The sequence below is a fragment of the Bombina bombina genome, chromosome 3, assembly GCF_027579735.1.
Source record: "Bombina bombina isolate aBomBom1 chromosome 3, aBomBom1.pri, whole genome shotgun sequence".
Classification (NCBI taxonomy): domain Eukaryota; kingdom Metazoa; phylum Chordata; class Amphibia; order Anura; family Bombinatoridae; genus Bombina; species Bombina bombina.
In genome coordinates, this window is record NC_069501.1 from 190,787,241 (window position 1) to 190,810,805 (window position 23,565).

Here is a 23,565-nt window from a genome sequence, read left to right on the forward strand (position 1 = left end):
CCATGGACTCGTCATATCTAGTAGAAGAAATTCACTTTAAATTTTATCCCAAATTAGGATCGATCATCAGCTAAAATGATGTGAGAAAAGTTAAGAAAAAACATTTAATAAACATCAAATAAACTTCTAAAATACCACTCAGGCAACCCAACACCTCAATTACTGAGGTGCCTTACCGCTATCAATCACCCAGAAATGGAGAAAAACACAATTTTCCTCAGAAATGTTATGATGTAAAGCCGGTCATGTGACCATAACTGCTGAGCTCCAATTACTGCTGCGACAGAGAGGCACTAAAAATAGCTTCCTGGTACACTGACTACCCGAAATAACCGTTTTTTTTTTTTCAAACCTGACAGTTTAAAATGTTGCATTGTTTTATTTTAAAGCAATGGGGAAATGAAAAAGCTGCTGAAATAAAAAAAATCAGCCTTACTTTCAGTTTAAACTTGTTTTATCAAGTAAATGTGTGTCAGAAAATAAAGCCTAATAAAAACATTTTACCCTTTCTTTTTAAAAGAGTTTAAATTTTAGTCTCACACATGCTACAGTGCCTGCTTCATGCCACAGTGTAACCCATACAACAGGATTATCTATGTCCCAATAAAAAAGCAGTGTCTTAATTTGTTAAGTGCATGGTCTCCCAAACTGGAAGAAAAAGCACTTACCTGCTCCACAGTCCGGCATTTAGCCAGTTACAAGGTATGAGAAGACACAGTTCTTCATAGAGACCTTTGAAAAGGAAAGAACAGAGTAGCCAACTCTGGCTTTCTAAACTAGGGCAGCAATTGTTCGGAAAGCTCAGTAAGTACCTCTTTACAAGTTCCTAACTGTAAGGAATGACGTGGAATATGGCTATACCCCAAAACTTGCTTGTAGATGAAATCAAACTTTTCTTCAGACACCTGAACTTCACCTCCTCCATGCACCGAAGGCAAAGAGAATAGTTGCGGGTAAGGGAGTGATACTTAGCAGTTTAACTGTGGTGCTCTTTGCCTCCTTCTGCTGGCCAGGAGTGATATTCCCAACAGTAATTACTCAAGCCGTGGACTCACCATGTCTTAGGAAAGAAAGAAAGTTTCTTGGTGTTTTTAACACAATCCGTTTCTTTTAAGGTTTTTTATTAAAGAACACTGCTTTATATCCCTTTAATTTACAGCTGTTAATTTATTTCTATAGCATTGTAATGCATTTTTTTTTAAATTCAAAATAGCAGTTAATACTTAATACCGTGTTTTCAAAAGAGTTAAATGTAAAAGTGCAACACTTAAAGGGACAGTCTACATGTGATTTAATATTACCTTATTTTGTTTGTTGTAACGGAGACACCACGCCGTATCCACTGACACTTCATGCTTGTCAAAAATAAAGTGTTTTTTATTAAAATACTTTATTTTTCAGCCATAAGATGGCCACACAACTCCTCCAATACAATCAGTGGGCACGTCTATGTGTGAGCTGCGTCCAATCAAAAGGCTCTCACTTGTAAAATCAACGACGCTGCGCCCATAGTTTTGCACTGCTGGCAGTGGTTTCTACCAGAATGAGAAAGGAGTGAGGAGAAATTGGGGCGGCCATATTAAAACGACACGAATAAACAAAGTTTCCCTACCGTACTGGATTCACTTTGGCCATTCATAATGTTTCTATGAGTGGTGCGTGGTTTACCCGGTACAGCAGTTTCTTTAAGGTGCGTGTAGGTGTCGTGTAGACTGTCCCTTTAACTAACAACTTGTAATATGATTGCGCGCTACTACCTCTTCCCATGGAAACTGTTCTCTAGTAATTATCCTTGTTTGTGTGAAATGAATTGCAACGATAATAGGGAATTGGTTACTGACTTTTTTTTTTAGTACTACAGTAGTTGTTGAAAGGATGTGTACCCCTTAGACAACATTATTTTAACATTAGTAATAGCAAAACTATGAAAACGTTTTAAACAGGTGGAGCTGTACAGTTCACATTTTCAAACACACATTATACAATGTCTACAAATAAATAACTTTACAGTCAATATAAAAAGCACAATATTGCACCGTCGCTATTTCTCTTCCAAAAAATAGCAGGATTCTATGGCAAATAATATTTTGCAAACACAATGTGTGTTCACATCCTTCATATATTTTTCTTTAACACATTCACTAAATGGACAGTTTTAGTCTCTGCAGTATTTTTTCCCTTTCTATAAAAAGATCTTTTCGGTGAACGATTCTCTTAAGTCTTCTGTTTAATTTTTTTTGTTCTGCTTCGCTCATGTCACTGTTTTGCTTTGATACAGGTGTGCGGTTAAGCTCCCGAGTGATTTGATCTTTTTTCTTCTGTATAATTTCCTGTTTGGATGTAAAATGAATAACAGTTATTTATATGTGACCCAGTTAAATGCTTAGAAAGTACATTCCTGCTGGTTTTAAATCAAACTAAAACAATGTTACTGCTCCATCTACTGGCCATATTTGAGTTAGCAATCACTTATAGTTGACACAAGATATATCCTTTCAGTTATTTCTTTTAAAACAAAAACAAAGGAATCTGAAAAGAGAAACAGTTTTGGATATTATACAAGAATATCAAAATATACGTATACTAGAGGAACCCATGTGCGTGAGAAGGGTTATCACATAACATGCAATAGCGTTTTCCAGAAGCATTTTTTGGAGACAAAAGTATATTGCAAGAAGTTTCTAGGAAAATCTGAGCTGTAGTATTGTAAGTTGTATGTCCTTTTAACATACATAAAAAGAAAATGGATCTTGTTTACAACAAGTAATCTCTTGCATACTTAAATATATTATTCATCCCTGAGCATGAACTGTGCATAATTACATAGCCAATAGATACAACCCTGCCTTTATATATGCTTACCTCTGTAGCTCCAAGGTCAGCCTTGGCTTTTTGCACTGTATTTTTGAGGTCGTCTATTTCTTCCTGGTTAGAAATGGTGATTAATAGTACAGTCATTTATATGTTGTAAAAAATGATATAGGGCATTTCCTAAGAAATAAATGTACTGATAAGTGGTATATTGTTGCCTAACATTAAAATGTAGAGCTTTGATTTTCTTAACCTTGGGGGAGAGGTGGCTTTGTGTGGAGGGCAATGTCAGAGCTGCTAACATTTATTAGCTATATAAGGATTCACACAAACAAAGCATGATGGGTATGTAAGGAAAAAAATCACACCTATGATCAGAACTCGCAGTATTACTAGATCACCTGTCATTTAAAAGGGTAATTACACTCAAAAATGTGATTCCCCATAAAAAGGTTTAACTATGCATAAGAAGACAATATTGCATTTACAATACACATTCATTGTTTATTTTTCCTGCTTAAACAAATAAAAACAGTAAAGACCTTAATATTTTATTCTAACCCTGATACATATATTTCCTTAAAGGGACAGGAAACCCACATGTTTTCTTTCATGATTTAGAAAGAGCATGCGATTTTAAACAACTTTCTAATTTACTTCTATTATCTAATTTGTTTTATTCTCTTGATATTTTTTGCTGAAAAGCATATCTAGATAGGCTCAAGTAGCTGCTGATTGGTTCCTGCACATATAAGCCTCGTGTGATTGGCTCACCCATGTGCATTGCTTTTTCTTCAACTAAAAAATGAAGCAAAATGAATAATATAAGTAAATGGTAATGTTGTTTAAATTTGTGTTCTCTATCTGAATAATGAAAGAAAATTTTAGGGTTTAGTGTCCCTTTAATCAGCTTTAAGAAATGCAAAACCAGGTATTTTATACTAACTATATGGTTAGCCTTGTTGGCTCCTCAAATAAGGCAAAGGGTGGCTGGAGTTTGCCTATTGACAAGCAATTGCAGGGAAAAGGATGTTTGTTTTTAAAATGTTGAGACTTGGCTATGTTATTCTCTAGAAACACAATAGAATGTATTTATAGTCCCTTTAAATCTAAAAAAAAAATGTAGTCTTCTACTCCCACCAAAGAGGCTGGTGTGCATTTTATGATATGTAGGACCCTGACCCTCACTGCATACTGCACAGTGATTGCTTACAGTGTGTAGGAAATCATTCATGCTCGTACCTTATTGGCCACAGTCAAGGAGATAAGGTAAAGGAGATATATATATATAAATCTTACACTTAAATGCTGGAGGTGTGATTCAACATCCTTCTTTGGGTCTTTATAGGTCTCAGGCTTTAGGCTGAAAAAAATAACAAGAGGTCAGCAAGTTATATGTCATAAAGGCGGACGGTCTAGTACTAGGGTGATCTAAAAAATGTAAATAAGACTTGTCAACGATATACAACTTAAGCTTTCAGAATCATTTTATTTTAAGCAAATTGTGCCATCAGCACATTAAAGAGATATAAAACAGTCCGTTTAATTGTTGCAATAAAAAAAAGCACTAAGCAGTGGGTTATACTTAAAGTGAAGGTAAAGTTTGATGAATGAAAGCACATCAATGACTAATCCGGCTTCCTCCAATCACGGCTTTCCCCTCAGGGGAGTCATTGCGTGAGGCCATGCCGTGATTGGAGGAAGCTGGATTAGTTATTGATGACATGTGAAGAGAGAATCTCCGGGTGTGGGAACCTGCTCTGGCTGTAAAAAAAACAAAGGTAAGTTTTTAAAGGGACAGTCTAGGCCAAAATAAACTTTCATGATTCAGATAGAGCATGTAATTTTAAACAATTTTCCAATTTACTTTTATCACCAATTTTGCTTTGCTCTCTTGGTATTCTTAGTTGAAAGCTTAACCTACGAGGTTCATATGCTAATTTCTTAGACCTTGAAGCCCATCTCTTTCAGATTGCATTTTAACAGTTTTTCACCACTAGAGGGTGTTAGTTCACGTATTTCATATAGATAACACTGTGCTCGTGCACGAGAAGTTATCTGGGAGCAGGCACTGATTGGCTAGACTGCAAGTCTGTCAAAAGAACTGAAAAAAGGGGCAGTTTGCAGAGGCTTAGATACAAGATAATCACAGAGGTTAAAAGTATATTAATATAACTGTGTTGGTTATGCAAAACTGGGAAATGGGTAATAAAGGGATTATCTATCTTTTAAAACAATAAAAATTCTGGTGTAGACTGTCCCTTTAATCAAAACGGCTGCTTTGTAAACTTTGATGAATGAAAATGCCCCTGTTTTTAATAGTATTTTTAAAAACCGGGCTTTCATTCATCAAAGTTTACTTCACTTTAAATACAAATCACTGCAATATGTATTATTCATTATATAAAATTTATTTTACTTCTATTTTTAACTTAATTTTTTAGGGTTCAATGCTTCATGTCAGTGTCACACAAAGGGTCTTTAGGATAGCAAAGTAAAAGCTTTCCTTTTGAAGTGGTTGAGGGCTAGGGGGGGCACCTGCAATATCTCCAGTCAGCTTCTTGCCCATGCTCAGTAGAGGGCTTCTGCTGCAAAAATCATGTCAGCTCCATTACCTCCCTGCAGACAGTGACTAAACAGAGTTTCTAAGAAATCAAGTTGTTTGCTGTTTTACTCACAATCTGTTTTATTGACAAGGTACAACAAAGAAAGCTCTATTCTGTTTAAACTAAAAAGACCAACTTCTATAACACATTTAAACACACTTTTTCTTACATAAATAGAAGGGACCTGAAATTTGATTGCATGATCCGTAGATCAGCATCACAGTAAACATAAGGGGAATAAGTCCACCATCAAGTCAGAATTAACCAATTACCTAATTTGTCCTGATAAACTAGCTTCTTACACAGCTAAGAAGAGCAGAACTTTTAAAGAAAACATAAGGAGACCGGTCAGATGTCCTGTGAGGATTTACCACACTCGAGTACCACTTGATGATTTATCTGAGAATCAATCACTTTAAAACATTTCGTACAAAGACGTTTAACTAAGTAGATGCATCAAAAACGTAGCACCAAGCAAAGTGTGTACAGAAAACCATATGGCTGCTATTATTATTAACAGGTATTTGTAGAGCGCCAACTACACAACTGTTACACTGTAGCCATCTGCTTACTAAATGATTTATTTAGTTAGGTACCAACTGCTAGCACACGTAAATCACGTACTTACTAGTAAAATAGATAATAGCGACCCTGTATGTATTTACTAACTTCAGAAGTGCTTAGTCACTAATTCCAACCACTGGTACAAAAGAAACACGTACTTATCTCAGCATAACCATAATACGGTAAGGAAAAATAGCCCAGTTCATATGGGCACTCTCTTGGCAGAAAACATAAAGAAAAAGGTTTAGGACATCCATGTTATAGAAATGAAAGCCTGAAAAAAGACTAATTATTAAACATAACTAACATCCATATGTCATGATGGAAGTTAAAAACACTTGTACAAAACATAGCAAGCACTGAAAAACAGACTTTCAAAGAATTAAAGGGACATGAAACCCAAACTTTTCTTTCATGTTTCAGACAGAACATGTGATTTAAACAATTTTCCAATTTGCTTCTATTATCTAAATTGCTTCATTCTCTTGGTATCCTTTGTTAAAAAACATATGTAGGTAGGCTCAGGAGCAGCAATGCATTACTGGAGCTAGCTGCTGATAGGTGGCTGCACAAAAATGCCTCTTCATTGGTTCACCAGATGTTTTCAGATAGCACCAGTAGTGCATAGCTGCTCTTTCAAAAACGAATACTAAGAGAATGAAGCCAATTGGATAAAATAAGTACATTGGAAAGTTGATTAAAATGCCATGCTCTATTTGTAGGGATAATCAAAGCCAACCTGGAGAAATTTCAGCAGAGGGAGCTCAATGAGCTTTCCCAAGACGTGTTTGACTTTAATTAATCAAAAATGTCCCCATGTTAAGATATTGATCATGATCTTGTAAATGATTGTAAGTTTGGAGTAAAGCACAAACATGAATCTGTAGACGTGCATATCTACATATGATCAAGAATCTGGCAACCAGCCCAACATGGCTACAACTCTCAATAGCAATATATGCAAGGACAATAAGCCCCATTCTGTTTCCAAAGGGTCGTCAGTGAAAGCATCAGTGCAAATGTGTTACCAGCAATTCCAGACCTTGTAACTGAAGTGGGACTGATAGTAGGTAAAGGTCTAAAGATGACAAACACCATGCTCTTGATTTGTTCTGAATCAATTTGAAGCAGTTGGTGAGTCTATGAATTAATTCATAGAAGATTTTAAAGGAATAGGAAACAGTAGAAAAAGTGTTAAATCAAAGTAAACACAAAAAGAATCAAACAACAGTGAACATACTTGTTTTCTTGCTGCACTGTAGTCACAGGCGTACAGCTAGAAAATAGAGCAGACAGCACATAGCATAGGTTCTATTGTCACATGATGTTTGCAGCAAAAGTTAACTAGGAAAAACTTGCACATTGCCTTCCTGTAGAGACAACAGCCCCCTAGAAGGGCTGTGACAGGAAGTAATGGACACTGCATAAATTATTATTATTATTGGTTATTTGTAGAGCGCCATCAGATTCCGCAGCGCTGAAAAACATGATAATTTCTATTAAAGGGATAGTCTAGTCAAAATTCAACTTTCATGATTCAGATAGAGCATGCAATTTTATTTTATTTATTTTTTTATTGAGAAACACAGGCAAATAACAATTCTTGAGTAGACAATGTAGGACATACAAAAAATGTATTCTGTACAATAATACAATGCAGTGACAGTAAAGTAGGTATACAGTAAATTTGAACTCCTGAGGTAATTCACATGTTATTATTCCAATGGAGTAGTCGTCCCTATTGAAAGCAATAAATGGATAAAGATAAGGTGTGATTGCACTGGTTAAATCCTTAAATAATTAAATCGTAGATAATCTGTAGTGCTAAATCAGTGTAGTTGAAAACATCCCCTGTATTTCTCCTCATTTTTAATATAATTAACAAATTAACTTAACCAAATCAGCCCCAAACCCAAACAACAGTTTAAAAGTGTGGTTCCTTCCATGTTTTGCTGTAAATGTTAAGAGAGTAGGAGCTCCTTGTGCAAGGCTCCTAGATAAAGTATATGACAAGCTGACCCATAGTAGGTACATTTTTAGGAGTCAGCATGTGCTGTATTAAGTAAAGGTTCTATTATCAGACATATTGCTATAGGACTGTGTACAAGTTTAAGTGAAAAGAGGGCATATACTGACTATTATGTCTGTCTCAATATAGTATTGCAAAACACCATTGCCATAATATAGTTTCCATTAGTATTACCCTATGGGAGTAATGCACAGCTAAGGGAACATTGCTTAGGATACAAGGAGAGTTGTGATAAGAAACCCTTAAAGCAAAGTAGTCAAAATGAGCTTAAACTAAATTAACCAAATCAACATAACCTGTGGTTCCTTCCATGTGTTGCTGTAAATATTAAGAGAGCGGGAGCTCCCTGTGCAAGGTTCCTCGTTAAAGTGTATAATAAGTTGGCCCATGTTATATACATTGTTAGGGTTTAGCGTATGCTGTATTAAGTAAAGATTCTATTATCTTGACACATCAGACAGTTTGAAAAGAGAGCATATGCTGACTATTATGTCTGTCTCAATATATCGTTGCAGGAAGCAAAATGAGTGGCTCAGCCTTGGATTGTAAGTAGCAGTTTAAGAGATTTGCTGTTTTCCATTTTTTATATGGAGCACTATGAGAAAGCATTTTGCAAACTACACACCGCCACACCAAGTACTGATCTAGTAATTGGAGCACTATTATCTTCATGCAGTATTTCTGCCCAAAGCATGTCAGATTGGATGAGGCAATTATCCTAACACATCAGACTGTTGTGGAACTGTATTTAGTTTTGATCAAAAGAAAGCATATGCAGGCTACTATGTCTGTCTCAATATAGTGTTGCAGGAAGGGAAGTGTGAGGTTCAGCCTTAAGTAGTAGTTTGTAGCTTAGGACGTTTGCGGTTCATCAGTTTTTATATGAAGGACTGTTTAGAAAGCCATTTCGCAAATTATAAGCCTCAATATTAGATACTGATCTAGTCAGTGGGGTGTTATTATCAACATACAGTACTCACGTTTAAAGTATGACATTCACTGAGTATTCGTAGGTATATTCCCTGTTGTGGGTTCACTAACGATACCTAGACTGAACATTGGAAATGTAGCATTGCCTACATAGATATCTCGGTAATCAACGAACCGCCACAATACAAATGTTTTCTTTAGCTATTAACAAGATAGTCACATAAAATTAAAACAGAAATGAACCATTGCGATAGTCTAGTGTCCATAAGTATACACCGTGGGATTAATGTGTTACTGAGGGAACACTGGTTAAGGTATATGGAGATTTATGACAAAAAAAACCTTTAAAGCTAAATAGTCAGATTGAGATAACACTTTACACGACCAACATCCAGGGATATCCTTAAACAGCAAGAGATCTACTTTCTGGTTAACCGACTCCACTATGATTTGGGGTAAGCTGATAATTCGGCAGTCGTTCATGTGAGAAGGGAAAGGCTGTATCATTCTCTTGCAGGCCCCTATCGCTCCATCGGAGACTCCAATTAAATAGTCCTGACAGAGTTTGGTTGTCTTGATGTCTCAGAGGAGAGCGATCCTTCGTTAGGCGATTATATTGATACCTGTCCAGCACATCTCCATGGTTAATCGCAGCCTTCCCGAGTGGTCTCTTCGTATATCCTATACCTGCCTCTTGCATATCGGAAATGGTAAATGGCTCTGTTGTCTTATAGAGCTCTAGGGTACTATTCACTCCTTGTCCTTCCTCCTCTTGTCCAAGGAGCATCTGTGTCGTAGTCGTATTAGCAGCCTCATGGCGCAGTATTTCTGGCAGATGGTTCTGCTCAACAAATAAAGATGGAGGCTCAAGAGTCTGCGTCTCAGTCAGCAGACGCTGTATGGCTGTTTCCAGTTTAGTGAACACTGGAAGCAGTAGAATTTTCAAGGCAGAAAGTTTGTCCTGCATCTGGCAATCGTCCGATAGAATAGCATTTTTCATTAGTGCAGTATTAGAGGGTCTGTGCATAGCACTATAGGTTACTGTCCACCTCAGAACACCTCACACAATTTTCAGATTTTACCGACTTCACGGGGGCCAAGTGATGCAATTCTTGATCCCTTCAGTTTCCGAACAGCTATACTGTTAAGGATTATATGGATGGCAATAGATTGGACCACATAAAATAGAAATAAAGGAGAGTCTATGTTCAGAGCCTCATAGATTTGTGGCCATCTTGGTTCGCCACCCACCAGAAATCCAAGCATGCAATTTTCTAATTTACTCCTATTATCATTTTTCTTCATTCTCTTGGTATCTTTATTTAAAAAGCAGTAATGTAAACTTAGGAGCCAGCCCATTTTTGGTTCAGCACCTGGGTAGAGTTTGCTAATTGGTGGCTACATTTAGACACCAATCAGCAAGCGCTACCCAGGTTCTGAACCAAAAATGGGGTGGCTCCTAAGCTTAGATTCTTGATTTCTCCAATGAATGAAGAAAAATTGCATGCTCTATCTGAATCATTAACGTTTAATTTTAACTAGACTATTCCTTTAAGTATATTCCACTGCCTAGTGCTTTTTTATTACAACAATTAAGCAGACTTTTTATATCTATCAAAAATCTATGATATTTCAGAAAGCAAGAGATTTGTCTGCTATGTCGCAGAATTTCATTTCACTGAGAAAAAAGTACCGTCAATTGTCTTTAACAAGGACAACTCTTCGTTTTATTTTGTTTAGTTAATGCAACATTCTCAGCTTCATAGCCAAAAACATCTTCTTTACATAGTATTTACTTACAAATCTGATTAAAGGGACATTATATTCATATCTGCAGGTTAGGGGAAGAAAAAAAAAACAATAGCCAATCAGCATCAGCAGTGCTGAGGTAATACTTTGCCTTTGCTATGATCTCGTGAGATTTCATAGAACTTACTTAAACTGAATAGGAAAACAACATGACTGCACATGCCAGATGCACACTCCCTAGCAAGTCCTAGGACAAGCTTACTGACAGGCTGCTTAAAGGGACGGTACACACCAATTTTCATATGACTGCATGTTATAGACACTACTATAAAGAATAATATGCGCAGATACTGATATAAAAATCCAGTATAAAACCGTTAAAAAACTTATTTAGAAGCTCCCAGTTTAACTCTGTTGAAAAGGTAGCTGGAACACCCACTAAAAGTGTTTGTATACCAAAAAGAGAAGACACTACCCCTCCCCCTTCCTCTGCATATGAAAAGACTCTTTACACAAACAGGAGCAAGCTGTATTCTCCTAAAACTTTGGGGCTTGGTTAGGAGTCTGAAAATCAGTGCAATGTTATTTAAAAATAAGCAAAACTATATATTTAAAAAAAAAAAAAAAAAAAAAAAAAAAAAACTGTATAGGCTATATAAATGGATCATCTACAAAACATGTATGCAAAGATAAATCTAGTGTACAGTGTCCCTTTAAAGTATCTTTACATTGGGGTGTGAATACTTAGGAAATTTGAGGTAAAATCGTCCTTTTTTTAAATAGAGATGTCCAGGTGATTTTTTCTAATCCGCTTTTTACAGTTATGCTACATCACATTTGGGTATCATGTCCCTTTAAAATGCAAATATCTCATTAAGGTGTAAGCATAATCAATGCAGTTTTCATTTACCACTAACTGAATAGTCGAAAAATAAAGTATGACATTTCAAAACAATAAAGGAGTTATCAAAACCAAGCCCATGAGCAGTATGTTATATAAACCTATATTTACAATTGAGTATTTTATTAAAAGGGCACATAGGATAGATTAATAATGATTTGTTCTTAGGGACGTGACCCCTTATTCTGATGGTTAAAACATACCTGAATTTATCACACAACTTGTTGGTTCTATTGACAGCCATTTGTTTCTTTTTCAGTTCTTTCCGCATAACCAGGAGCCTGCTAATCTGCTGACCCTGTACTTGTTGGACCATTGTTGGGTTTAACATCTTCAAAACATCTTGAGGAGCCAAATCCTTCACAGAATCTGTGTCTTGCGTTCTACATAGGAAAGATCTTCCCAGCTCCACTACTTTTTCAAATGACTCTTTCTAGAACACAAATCGTAAAAATATTAGTTAGAATTTACATCGTAAAATATATCATTTACACAATTTTAAAAAAACAAAACAAGTTAAAACTGTTTATTTTAAAGCTAACAGGAAGTGAATTTCTGTGCAGACCTGCTCATTGGCCGGCAGGAAGGACTTGCAAACAGTAACACACCTCACAATCACAAAAACATTTTTTTTCTCAGAACAGTATCCCTTTAAATGACATCCTTTCCAGCAAGAAAACAGAATTTATGTTTACCTGATAAATTTATTTCTCCTACGGTGTATCCGGTCCACGGCTTCATCCTTACTGGTGGGATATTCTCAATCCCTACAGGAAGTGGCAAAGAGAGCACACAGCAGAGCTGTCCATATAGCTCCCCGAAGGCTCCGCCCCCCCAGTCATTCGACCGACGGTTAGGAGAAAAAGGAGAACCATAGGGTGCAGTGGTGACTGTAGTTTACAAAAATTTAAACCTGACTAAATGCCAGGGCGGGCCGTGGACCGGATACACCGTAGGAGAAAGAAATTTATCAGGTAAACATAAATTCTGTTTTCTCCTACATTGGTGTATCCGTTCCACGGCTTCATCCTTATTTGTGGGAACCAATACCAAAGCTTAAGGACACAGATGAAGGGAGGGAACAAGTCAGGTAACCTAAACGGAAGGCACCACTGCTTGTAAAACCTTTCTCCCAAAAATAGCCTCCGAAGAAGCATAAGTATCGAATTTGTAAAATTTGGCAAATGTATGCAGTGAAGACCACGTCGCTGCCTTACAGATCTGTTCAACAGAAGCCTCGTTCTTGAAAGCCCATGTGGAAGCCACAGCTCTAGTAGAGTGAGCTGTAATTCGTTCAGGAGTCTGCCGTCCAGCAGTCTCATAAGCCAAATGGATGATGCTTTTCAGCCAGAAGGAAAGAGAGGTAGCAGTTGCTTTCTGACCTCTCCTTTTACCAGAATAAACAACAAACAAGGATGATGTTTGTCTGAAATCTTTTGTTGCTTCTAGATAGAATTTTAAAGCACGAACCACATCTAGATTGTGTAACAGACGTTCCTCTTTGAAACTGGATTAGGACACAGAGAAGGAACAACTATTTCCTGGTTAATATTCCTATTGGAGACCACCTTTGGAAGAAAACCAGGTTTGGTGCGTAAAACGACCTTATCTGTATGAAACACCAGATAGGGTGAATTACACTGCAAAGCAGACAATTCAGAAACTCTTCTAGCAGAAGAAATAGCAACCAAAAACAAAACTTTCCAAGATAATAACTTAATATCTATGGAATGTAGAGGTTCAAACGGAACCCCTTGAAGAACTGAAAGAACTAAATTTAGACTCCATGGAGGAGCCACCGGTCTGTAAACAGGTTTGATCCTGACTAAAGCCTGTACAAACGCTTGAACATCTGGTACTTCTGCCAGACGCTTGTGTAACAGAATAGACAAAGCAGATATCTGTCCCTTTAAGGAACTAGCTGACAATCCTTTCTCCAATCCTTCTTGGAGAAAAGACAATATCCTGGGAATCCTAATTTTACTCCACGAGTAACCCTTGGATTCACACCAACAAAGATATTTCTGCCATATCTTATGGTAAATTTTCCTGGTTACAGGCTTTCTGGCCTAAACCAGAGTATCTATAACAGATTCCGAGAACCCACGCTTAGCTAGAATCGAGCGTTCAATCTCCAAGCAGTCAACCTGACGCCATCAGATCCAGATCTGGAAGGCCCCATAGTTGAGTTAACTGGGCAAAAACCTCTGGGTGAAGTTCCCACTCCCCCGGCTGGAAAGTCTGACGACTCAGATAATCCGCTTCCCAGTTGTCCACTCCTGGGATGTGAATTGCTGATAGATGGCAGGAGTGATCCTCTGCCCATTTGATGATTTTGGATACCTCCCTCATCGCCAGGGAACTCTTTGTTCCTCCCTGATGATTGATGTACGCTACAGTCGTCATGTTGTCCGACTGAAATCTGATGAATTTGGCCTCCGCTAGTTGAGGCCATGCCTGGAGCGCATTGAATATCGCTCTCAATTCCAAAATGTTTATCGGGAGAAGAGATTCTTCCCGAGACCAAAGGCCCTGAGCTTTCAGGGACTCCCAGACCGCAACCCAGCCTAAAAGGCTGGCGTCGGTCGTGACAATGATCCACTCTGGTCTGCGGAAACTCATTCCCTGAGACAGGTGATCCTGAGACAACCACCAGAGGAGTGAGTCTCTGGTTTTCTGGTCCATTTGTATCTGGGGAGACAAATCCGCATAGTCCCCATTCCACTGTTTGAGCATGCACAGTTGCAGTGGTCTTAAATGAATTCGAGCAAAGGGAGCAACCATTAGTCCTATTACCTCCATGCACTGAGCTATGGAGGGTTGAGGAATGGATTGAAGAACTCGACAAGTGTTTAAAAGTTTTTACTTCCTGACCTCCGTCAGAAAGATCTTCATTTCTACCGAGTCTATTATTGTTCCCAGGAAGGGAACCCTTGTGAACGGGGACAGTGAACTCTTTTCTGTGTTCACCTTCCACCCGTGAGACCTGAGAAAGGCTAGAACAATATCCGTGTGAGCCTTTGCTTTGTGAAAGGACGACGCTTGAATCAAGATAATGTTTGTCCAGAAAGGCAAACCTTAGGAACTGATGGTGATCCTTGTGGATAGGAATATACAGATACGCATCCTTTAAGTCCACTGTAGTCATGTATTGACCCTCCTGGATCATTGGTAACATTGTCCGAATGGTTTCCATTTTGAATGATGGAACTCTGAGGAATTTGTTTAAGATCTTTAAATCCAGAATTGGTCTGAACGTTCCCTCTTTTTTGGGAACTACAAACAGGTTGGAGTAAAAACCCAGTCCTTGTTCTGCTGTTGGAACTGGGTGTATCACTCCCATCTTTGAAAGATCTTCTACGCAATGTAAGAATACCCGTCTAAGGACAAGCGAGACATGTGAAACCTTCCCCTTGGAGGAAAGTCCTTGAATTCTAGGAGATACCCCTGAGAGACAATTTCTAGAGCCCAGGGGTCTGGAACATCTCTTGCCCAAGCCTGAGCAAAGAGAGAAAGTCTGCCCCCTACCAGATCCGGTCCCGGATCGGGGGCTATCCCTTCATGCTGTCTTGGTAGCAGCAGCAGGCTTTTTGGGCTGTTTCCCCTTGTTCCAGCCTTGCAATGGTTTCCATGCTGGTTTGGGCTGGGATGTGTTACCCTCTTGTCTAGAGGCTGTAGAGCTAGGAGCCGGTCCGTTCCTGAAGTTGCGAAAGGAACGAAAATTAGACTTATTTTTAGCTTTGAAAGGTCTATCCTGTGGAAGGGCATGGCCCTTTCCCCCAGTAATCTCTTTCAACTCTGGCCCGAATAGGGTCTTACCCTTGAAAGGAATATTAAGCAATTTTGTTTTGGACGACACGTCCGCCGACCAAGATTTTAGCCAAAGCGCTCTGCAAGCCACGATTGCAAAACCAGAATTTTTCGCCGCTAATCTAGCTAATTGAAAAGCGGCATCTAATATAAAGGAATTAGCCAACTTCAATGCGTGAATTCTGTCCATGACTTCATCATAAGGAGTCTCCTTCTGGAGCGAATTTTCTAGTTCGTCGAACCAAAAAGACGCTGCCATGGTGACAGGAATAATGCAAGAAATTGGTTGAAGAAGGAAACCTTGCTGAACAAAAATTTTCTTAAGCAACCCTTCTAATTTTTTTTCCATAGGATCTTTGAAAGCGCAACTGTCTTCTATTGGTATAGTCGTGCGCTTAGCTAGCGTTGAAACTGCCCCTTCTACCTTAGGGACCGTCTGCCACGCTTCCCTTCTGGGGTCAACAATGGGGAACATTTTCTTAAATATAGGAGGGGGAACAAAAGGCACACCTGGCTTCTCCTACTCCTTATTCACTATATCCGCCACCCTCTTGGGTATCGGAAACGCATCAGTGTGCACTGGGACCTCTAAAAACTTGTCCATTTTGCACAATTTCTCTGGAATCACCAAAGGGTCACAATCATCAAGTGTAGCTAGGACCTCCTTAAGTAGGGCGCGGAGATGTTCTAGCTTGAATTTAAATGCTATGGTATCAGGCTCTGTCTGCTGAGAAACTTTTCCTGTGTCAGAAATTTCCCCTTCAGACAGACCCTCCCTCACCGCCAACTCAGATTGATGTGAGGGCACAACAGATAAATTATCCTCTGCGTCTGTTTGCTCATTTTCTGTATTTAAAACTGAGCAATCACGCTTCCTAGGAAAAGCTGGCAGTTTGGATAAAAAAGCTGCTAGAGAATTATCCATTACTGCTGCTAATTGCTGCATAGTAACAGCCATTGGAGCGCTAGATGTACTAGGTATCGCTTGCGCGGGCAAAGCTGGTGTTGACACAGAAGGAGAGGATAGCGAGCTATCCCCACTACCTTCAGTTAAAGAATCATCTTGGGCTACATTTTTAAATGTGACAGTACTGTCCTTAATCTGTTTGGACGCTATGGCACACTTCACACATAAGTTTAATGGGGGAACCACCTTGGCCTCTAAACACACAGAACATAGGCTATCTGAAGGCTCAGACATGTTAGACAGACTTAGGCAGAATTTTAATGCAATAAATATTATATTTGACAAAACCGTTACTGTCTCTTTAAATAATAAAAGTGCACACTTTATTATTGAAACATCAGAAAAATATCAAAGAAACATCCGATCTTTATGAAATTTTCACCACAGTGTCTTAAAGCTTTGAAAAGATTGCACACCAATTTTCAAACAAATTAACCCTTAAATGCCCAAACCGGAGCTATAACAGCAATTAACCGGTTAAAAAACGCTACAGTCTCATGCCTCAGTCTCTACTGTGGCGTTTACCTTCCTTAGGGGTTATTCAAGCAAGAAATAAGCCTCCCTGAAGTCCTTTCTGAAGCTTGTAGACTCCCCACGTGAAGCTGCGTGAGCTGCCTAGGGAAAAGTAACCGTGCAATTGAGGCGCGAAAATGAGGCTTCCTTCCTCTGCATTCCAGAGTGAAGGGGCCTTTCTGACTAGAATAGGTGTTTAAACAACTGCCAGGCGTAAAATAAATCCCCAAAAGTGTTTCCAAGTTTGAAAAACACTTAATACGTAACACAATCAATGCAAAAAATAATCGACTTAGCCCACAATAGTGTCAACCAGCATAGAGCCCTAGTTATAAGCCTTAATTCTGTTACAGAGTCTAAGAAAATGGCTTACCTATCCCAGAAGGGATATTTGACAGTCTTCTAGCATTACTTGGTCTTGTTAGAAAAATGACTGATCATACCTGAAGCAGTTAAGCCTGCAAACTGTTCCCCCCAACTGAAGTTATCTGGTTTCAACAGTCCTGCGTGGGAACAGCAATGGATTTTAGTTACTGGTGCTAAAATCATACTCCTCTTCAACAGAAATCTTCATCATTTTCTACTGTAGAGTAAATAGTACAAGCCGGCACTATTTAAAAATAACAAACTCTTGATAGAAGAAATAAAAACTACAACTAACACCACATACTCTTTACCACCCCCGTGGAGATGCTACTTGTTCAGAGCGGCAAAGAGAATGACGGGGGGGGGGGGGGGGGCGGAGCCTGAGGGGAGCTATATGGACAGCTCTGCTGTGTGCTCTCTTTGCCACTTCCTGTAGGGATTGAGAATATCCCACAAGTAAGGATGAAGCCGTGGACCGGATACACCAATGTAGGAGAAAGTTGTTTAAAATCGCATGCTCTAATTTACTTCTATTATCAATTTTTCTTTGTTATCTTGGTATCTTTTTTTGAAAAGCAGGGACGTAATCTTAGGAGCCGGCCCATTTCTGGAGCACTTTATGGCAACAGATTTGCAAGAATGTTATTTATTTGCAAGAGTACTAGACGGCAGCACTATTTACTGCCACATAGTGCTCTAGACTCCAGATATCTCTTTAACACATAATATTATGGGACCTAAGCTAATTTGATAATAGAAGTGAATTGGAAACTTTTTTTTTAAATGCTATGCTCTGTCTGAATCACAAAATAACATTTTTTGGTTTTCATATCCTTTTAACAATAGTGCTAAATATAAGTAGTTAAGAACATACACTCAGTTAAGAATAACGTAGTAGAGATCACAGATGTTTTCTCCTATTAACAGAACAATTTATATAACTTAAAGGGACATGAAACCCAATTTTTTTCTGCCTTGATTCAGATGGAGAAAGTAATTTTAAACAACTTTCCAATTTACTTATATTATCTAATTTGTTTTGTTCTCTTGATATTCTTTGTTGAAAAGGATACCTAGGTAGACTACGGAGCTACTGATTGGTTGCTGCACATATATGCCTCTTGTAATTGGCTGACCAATGTATTCAGATAGCTCACTGTAGTACATTGCTGCTCCTTCAACAAAGGATGCCAAGAGAATGAAGCAACTCATATAACAGAATTAAATTGAAAAGTTGTTTAAAATTGTATGTTCTACCTCAACCATGAAATAATCATTTTGGGTTTATATAACCCAATCAATGCTACCTCATATTGTTGAGGAGAACTCAAAAACAGCTATATTTACTATTTATAATACAGGAAATGGAAGTAGCCAGACTCCCTCTTCCAAATGGCATCATCAACAACATTTCTTTCTTTCAATGGCTGTTGGAGGCAGCTATTCAGACCCCACTCTTATTACGGTATCCACCTTATTAGTGCACATCCCAAACCTGAGAAAACACCAATTATGTTTCACCATTTCCTTCATCAACAAACAGAATTTAATTTGCTAAGTAATGGTTGTTAGAACCATTTTAGCAGATTTATGAAGATCAAGTGGGAAGCCAGACTCACTACTATCCACCCTTTACAATAACTCTGTTGAATACCCCTAGTCTTTAAAGCAACGGATAAAGCATTTTAGCCGAGTAGCTTATCCATGTTATTCATTTTAACTATGGAAATGTTAGCTAAACGTCTTTATCATAATCCCAGAAACATAGGAGGCGTCACATGCCCTGGTTCCCATAAAGTTGTAATATACACAGGCGATGCACCGCTCACACTAGCTGTCCCAAAGGAATCTATTCTAGAGGTGCGGTTTAAAGTTTTAGATTATACTCAAAAAGGTTGAGATACGAATCCGTTGCAGCTATTAACTCTGACAAAATGAAAGAATTGTTACACTACAAATGGCAAAACATCTGTAAAGACATCAGTATTATTTATATCCTGATTATTATCATTGGCTCAGGATTTTTTTGTATAGGAACAATTATCTACTTCAATACGATATTCTTTCCTGGCGCACAAAGAATCTTTTTTGATGAGAAAGATCCTTACTGTGGAAATATCTTACCCAAAATATGCAACGGATCATACATAATTGTATTAATAATGCAATGGACTTTATTTCTGATCTTTACAATGCTGCAAATCAATAGGACCAGTTTCAGTGTGTTTGGACTAATTACATTTATGTTCATTATAGAAAATAACCCATTTCATGGGGACCTTTACACTAACATTTCCTTGCTTAGAAAAGTTTACAAAAACCATTACAAAAATACTAATAATACATTTCTGCACGTTGATCCAGGTAACTTTTGTTGGGAGGGATACAAAAACATTTACGCAATGTTTAAAGGGACATGAAAATCAGAAATAAACTTCCATGCTTGAGACAGAGCATGCAATTTCAAGACTTTTTTTCTAATTTCCTTCTATTATAAAATTGGCTTTGTGCTCTTTGTACCATTTGTTGAAAAGCTTACTTAGGTAGCATCAGAAGCAGCAATTACCCACAGGGAGACATCTGGTACTTGGTGGCTATACACATATGCCTTTTATATGTGTTCAGCTAGCTCCCAGTATTGTGTTGCTGCTCTGGAGCTGACTTTATAGTGATATCCAAGCAACATTAAAAAAATAAAATGCTCTGACGCATTGGAGCTTTTTCTTCTTGTACCCTTATATCCCTTTACACATTTGGTCTCATTATACCTGTACTAGATTCCAGTGAATACGTGTGAGCAATACTGAGGCAGGCATAGCTGTAATGTAGCTGGACAATTTATAATAAAAATGCACAGAAAATAAATATTTCATTACCATTTTCTGAATATCAAGTTCCACTTTGATCTTTTTGGCCACTAATAATTCCTTTTCCTGGTTTGCTGCAGTCAGACCCTTTCTCAGACAAAGCAATTCAGCCTGTAATGAAAGCAATATTAGTCTGAGAAACTCAATACCGAATAACCCAAGATAATTCAACTTGATAATAATAATAACAAAATGTATGCAAACCTGATCAATTATTTTCTTTCCTGGCATTGAGAGTTTACAATACCATTCATTACTGTTGGGAAATTCACCACCTGGCCACCAGGAGGAGGCAAAGACACCCAAGCCAGAGCTTACTATCCTCCCACTACCCATACTCCCCCAGTCATTCAGCCAAGGGAATAAAAGAAAGGTAGAACACTAGGGGTATATAGGTGCCTGAAGGTTAGAAAAATTAAATGCTGCCTTAAAATTAAATAAGGGTGGGTTGTGGACTCTCCATGCCAGGAAAGAAAAGAATTTATCAGGTAAGCATAAATTTTGTTTTCTTTCCAATGGCATGGAGAGTCCACGATTTCATTCATTACTGTTAGGAAACCAATACCCAAGCCAGAGAGGACACAGAATGGACAGGGAGGGAGAATTAAAGGCTGGCGGACCTAAACTTAAAAGGACACTAAACACAATTTTTTTCTTTCATGATTCAGATAGAGCAGGCAATTTTAAGCAACTTTCTAATTTACTCCTATTATCAATTTTTCTTTGGTCTCTTGCTATCTTTATTTAAAAAGCAGGAAGGTGATGCATAGGAGCCGGCCCATTTTTGGTTGAGAACCTGGGTTATGCTTGCTTATTGGTGGGTAAATGTAAGCCTCCAATAAGCAAGCGCTATCCATGGTGCTGAACCTAAATTGGGTTGGCTGCTAAGATTTACATTCCTGCTTTTAAAATAAAGATAGCAAGAAAACGAAGAAAAATTGATAATAGGAATAAATTAGAAAGTTGCTTAAAATTGCATGCTCTATCTGAATCATGAAAGAAAAAAAATTTGGGTTCAGTGTCCCTTTAAGGCCCCACCGCTTGAAGAACCTTTCTCCCAAAAGAAGCCTCAGCTGAGACAAAAACATTAAACTTGTAAAAATTAGAAAAAGTATGCAAAGAAGTAAAGAATGACTGGGGGAGTATGGGTAGTGGGAGGATACTCTGGCTGGGGTGTCTGCCTCCTCCTAGTGGCCAGGTGGTGAATTTCCCAACAGTAACAAATGGAATCGTGGACTCGCCCTGCCATTGGAAAGAAAAATAATAACTTTTAGGAAAGAATCAATACATTTAACCCCTTCATCCAAAAGGACGTATATAGACGTCTTGCAGTACTTTGCTTATCGTACTGCAAGACGTATATATACACACATGTCTTCGCTTCAGGAAGCTCCAGCACTCTCGGCTTTTAGGTTACAGCCAAGAGCTCCTGAAGCTTCAGGCATCTGCCACACATGGAGCCGGACCGCAATCGGTGCTCCGGCTCCATATGAGGCCAGATGCCTGATAGTTACAGACTAAAGACACTGTGTGTGTCACCGTCTGTAACGATCTTCTGTTGGTGGGGGGCCCAGCAGGGGAGGGAGTGGGAGGTCCCTACGCTACAGAAAAAAAAATGGACAGGGAGGAATGGGGAAGTTACGCTACAGAAAATATGTACAGAAATAATTAAAAAATGTAAATAAAATAATAGTTTATAGGTACCGGCAGACAGCTGCCAGTACCTAAAATGGCGGGTAGTAGTTAGAGGGGGGGAGGAGGTGTAGAGAGCTGTTTGGGGGGGGGGGGGGAATCAGGGAGATTTGGGGGTAAGGGGGTATCCTACACTGCAAAAAATATAAAAATGAAAAATATTTTATTAAAAAAACAACAACAAAAAACAAACGCTGATATTTTCATACTTGCAGACTGTCTGCCAGTATCTAAGATGGGAGTTACCAGTGAAGGGTGGGGAGGTATCAGGGGGTGGGAAGTGTCAGGTGGGAGGCTTATCTCTACACTGAAGCTAAAAATTAATCTTTTAAGCTACCCAATTAACCCCTTCACTGCCGGGAATAATAGAAGTGTGGTGCGCAGCTGCAATTAGCTGCCTTCTAATTACCAAAAAGCAATGGCAAAGCCATATATGTCTGCTATTTCTGAACAAAGGGGATCTCAGAGAAACGTTTACAGACATTTGTGCCATGATTGCCCAAGCTGTATGTACATAATTTCTGCTAGAAACCCAAAGTTTGTGAAAAAAGTAACAATTTTTTCTATTTAATTGCATTTGGCGGTGAAGTGGTGGCATGAAATGTACCAAAATGGGCCTAGATCAATACCTTGGGTTATCTACTTAAAAAATATATATAGTTTTGACAGGTAAATAGAAAAAAAACAAGGCTCTATTTCTGTTTAAATGGAGTGATATCAAAAATGCTAAACATTCTCTGGTATTTTTGGCATGTTTTTGTCTGAAAGTCCCGGTAGTGAAAGGGTTAAAATGCAAAGAAAACAAAAGCTTAGTATGAAAATAAAGTCATTTTGTAATGTCCCAGCATTAGTTTAGTTCCAACACCAGATTTATTGGTCCATTGAATATAAAGGTATTTTGAGTGGGTGTCAAAACTAAAGGAATGCTGGGAACAGAGGAGAACTTATTCTTTTGCACAACAAATACCATAGTCAGAATATCTGCATGTCTATCAGTAATTAGGCACTGCTTACAAAAGGTAAGGAATCATTTAAAGGGACACAAAAGTCTAAATAAATTTTTCATGATGCAGATAGAGCATGCAGTTTTAAGAGAGACTTTCTATTTACTTCTATAATCAAATATTGCACATTCTTATTATACACAAACCTTGAAGCACCAGCACCTACTGAGCATGTGCCCAAGTTCACAGGGTATACGTATACTTGTTTGTGATTGGTTGATGGCTGTCACATGATACAGGGGGCTGACAAATGGGGGGAGGGGGAATACGTTTGTCAAAAGAAATCTACTGCTTATTTGAAATTTAGAGTAAGTGTTACTGAATTTTTTTTTTTTATTATGCACTTGTTAATCATGTAATTCTACTGTATTTAGTGGTCCTTTAAAGCTCAAAAATCTGCAATGTCTTTAGTGTAGTTTATCTAATCTTATTTGCTGCACACAGTTAGGAACAGATGTGCGTGAGCACTTACACTGAGCAAGGAATCGCTGAGTAGAATATTGTTACAGTACAGGGAAAAGTGGGCAAATTTCTTAAACCTTGAAGGCCGCCTCTTATCTGAATGCATTTTGAGTTTTTCACCACTAGAGGGCGTTAGTTCATGTATTTCATATACATAACATTGAGCTCACGCACATGAAGTTACCTAGGAGTCAGCACTGATTGGCTAAAATGCAAATCTGTCAAAAGAACTGAAATAAGGGGGCAGTTTGCAGAGGCTTAGATACAAGGTAATTACAGAGGTAAAACGTGTAT

General features: G+C 38.3%; 1 protein-coding gene across 1 annotated transcript in view; it reads right to left on the minus strand.

Moving 5' to 3' along the window:
• Nucleotides 1-1,104: 1,104 nt before the first annotated feature.
• The window catches only part of LOC128653018 (uncharacterized), a 42,160-nt gene continuing 19,699 nt past the window's right edge, over nt 1,105-23,565 (minus strand). The window contains exons 5-9 of the mRNA XM_053706054.1: nt 20,123-20,224; nt 11,794-12,023; nt 4,111-4,174; nt 2,863-2,925; nt 1,105-2,330 (exon numbers count right to left, since the gene is read on the minus strand). Coding sequence (XP_053562029.1) covers nt 2,142-2,330; nt 2,863-2,925; nt 4,111-4,174; nt 11,794-12,023; nt 20,123-20,224 — 648 coding nt within the window. The 3' untranslated portion in view covers nt 1,105-2,141. The remainder of the gene's footprint in view (nt 2,331-2,862; nt 2,926-4,110; nt 4,175-11,793; nt 12,024-20,122; nt 20,225-23,565) is intronic.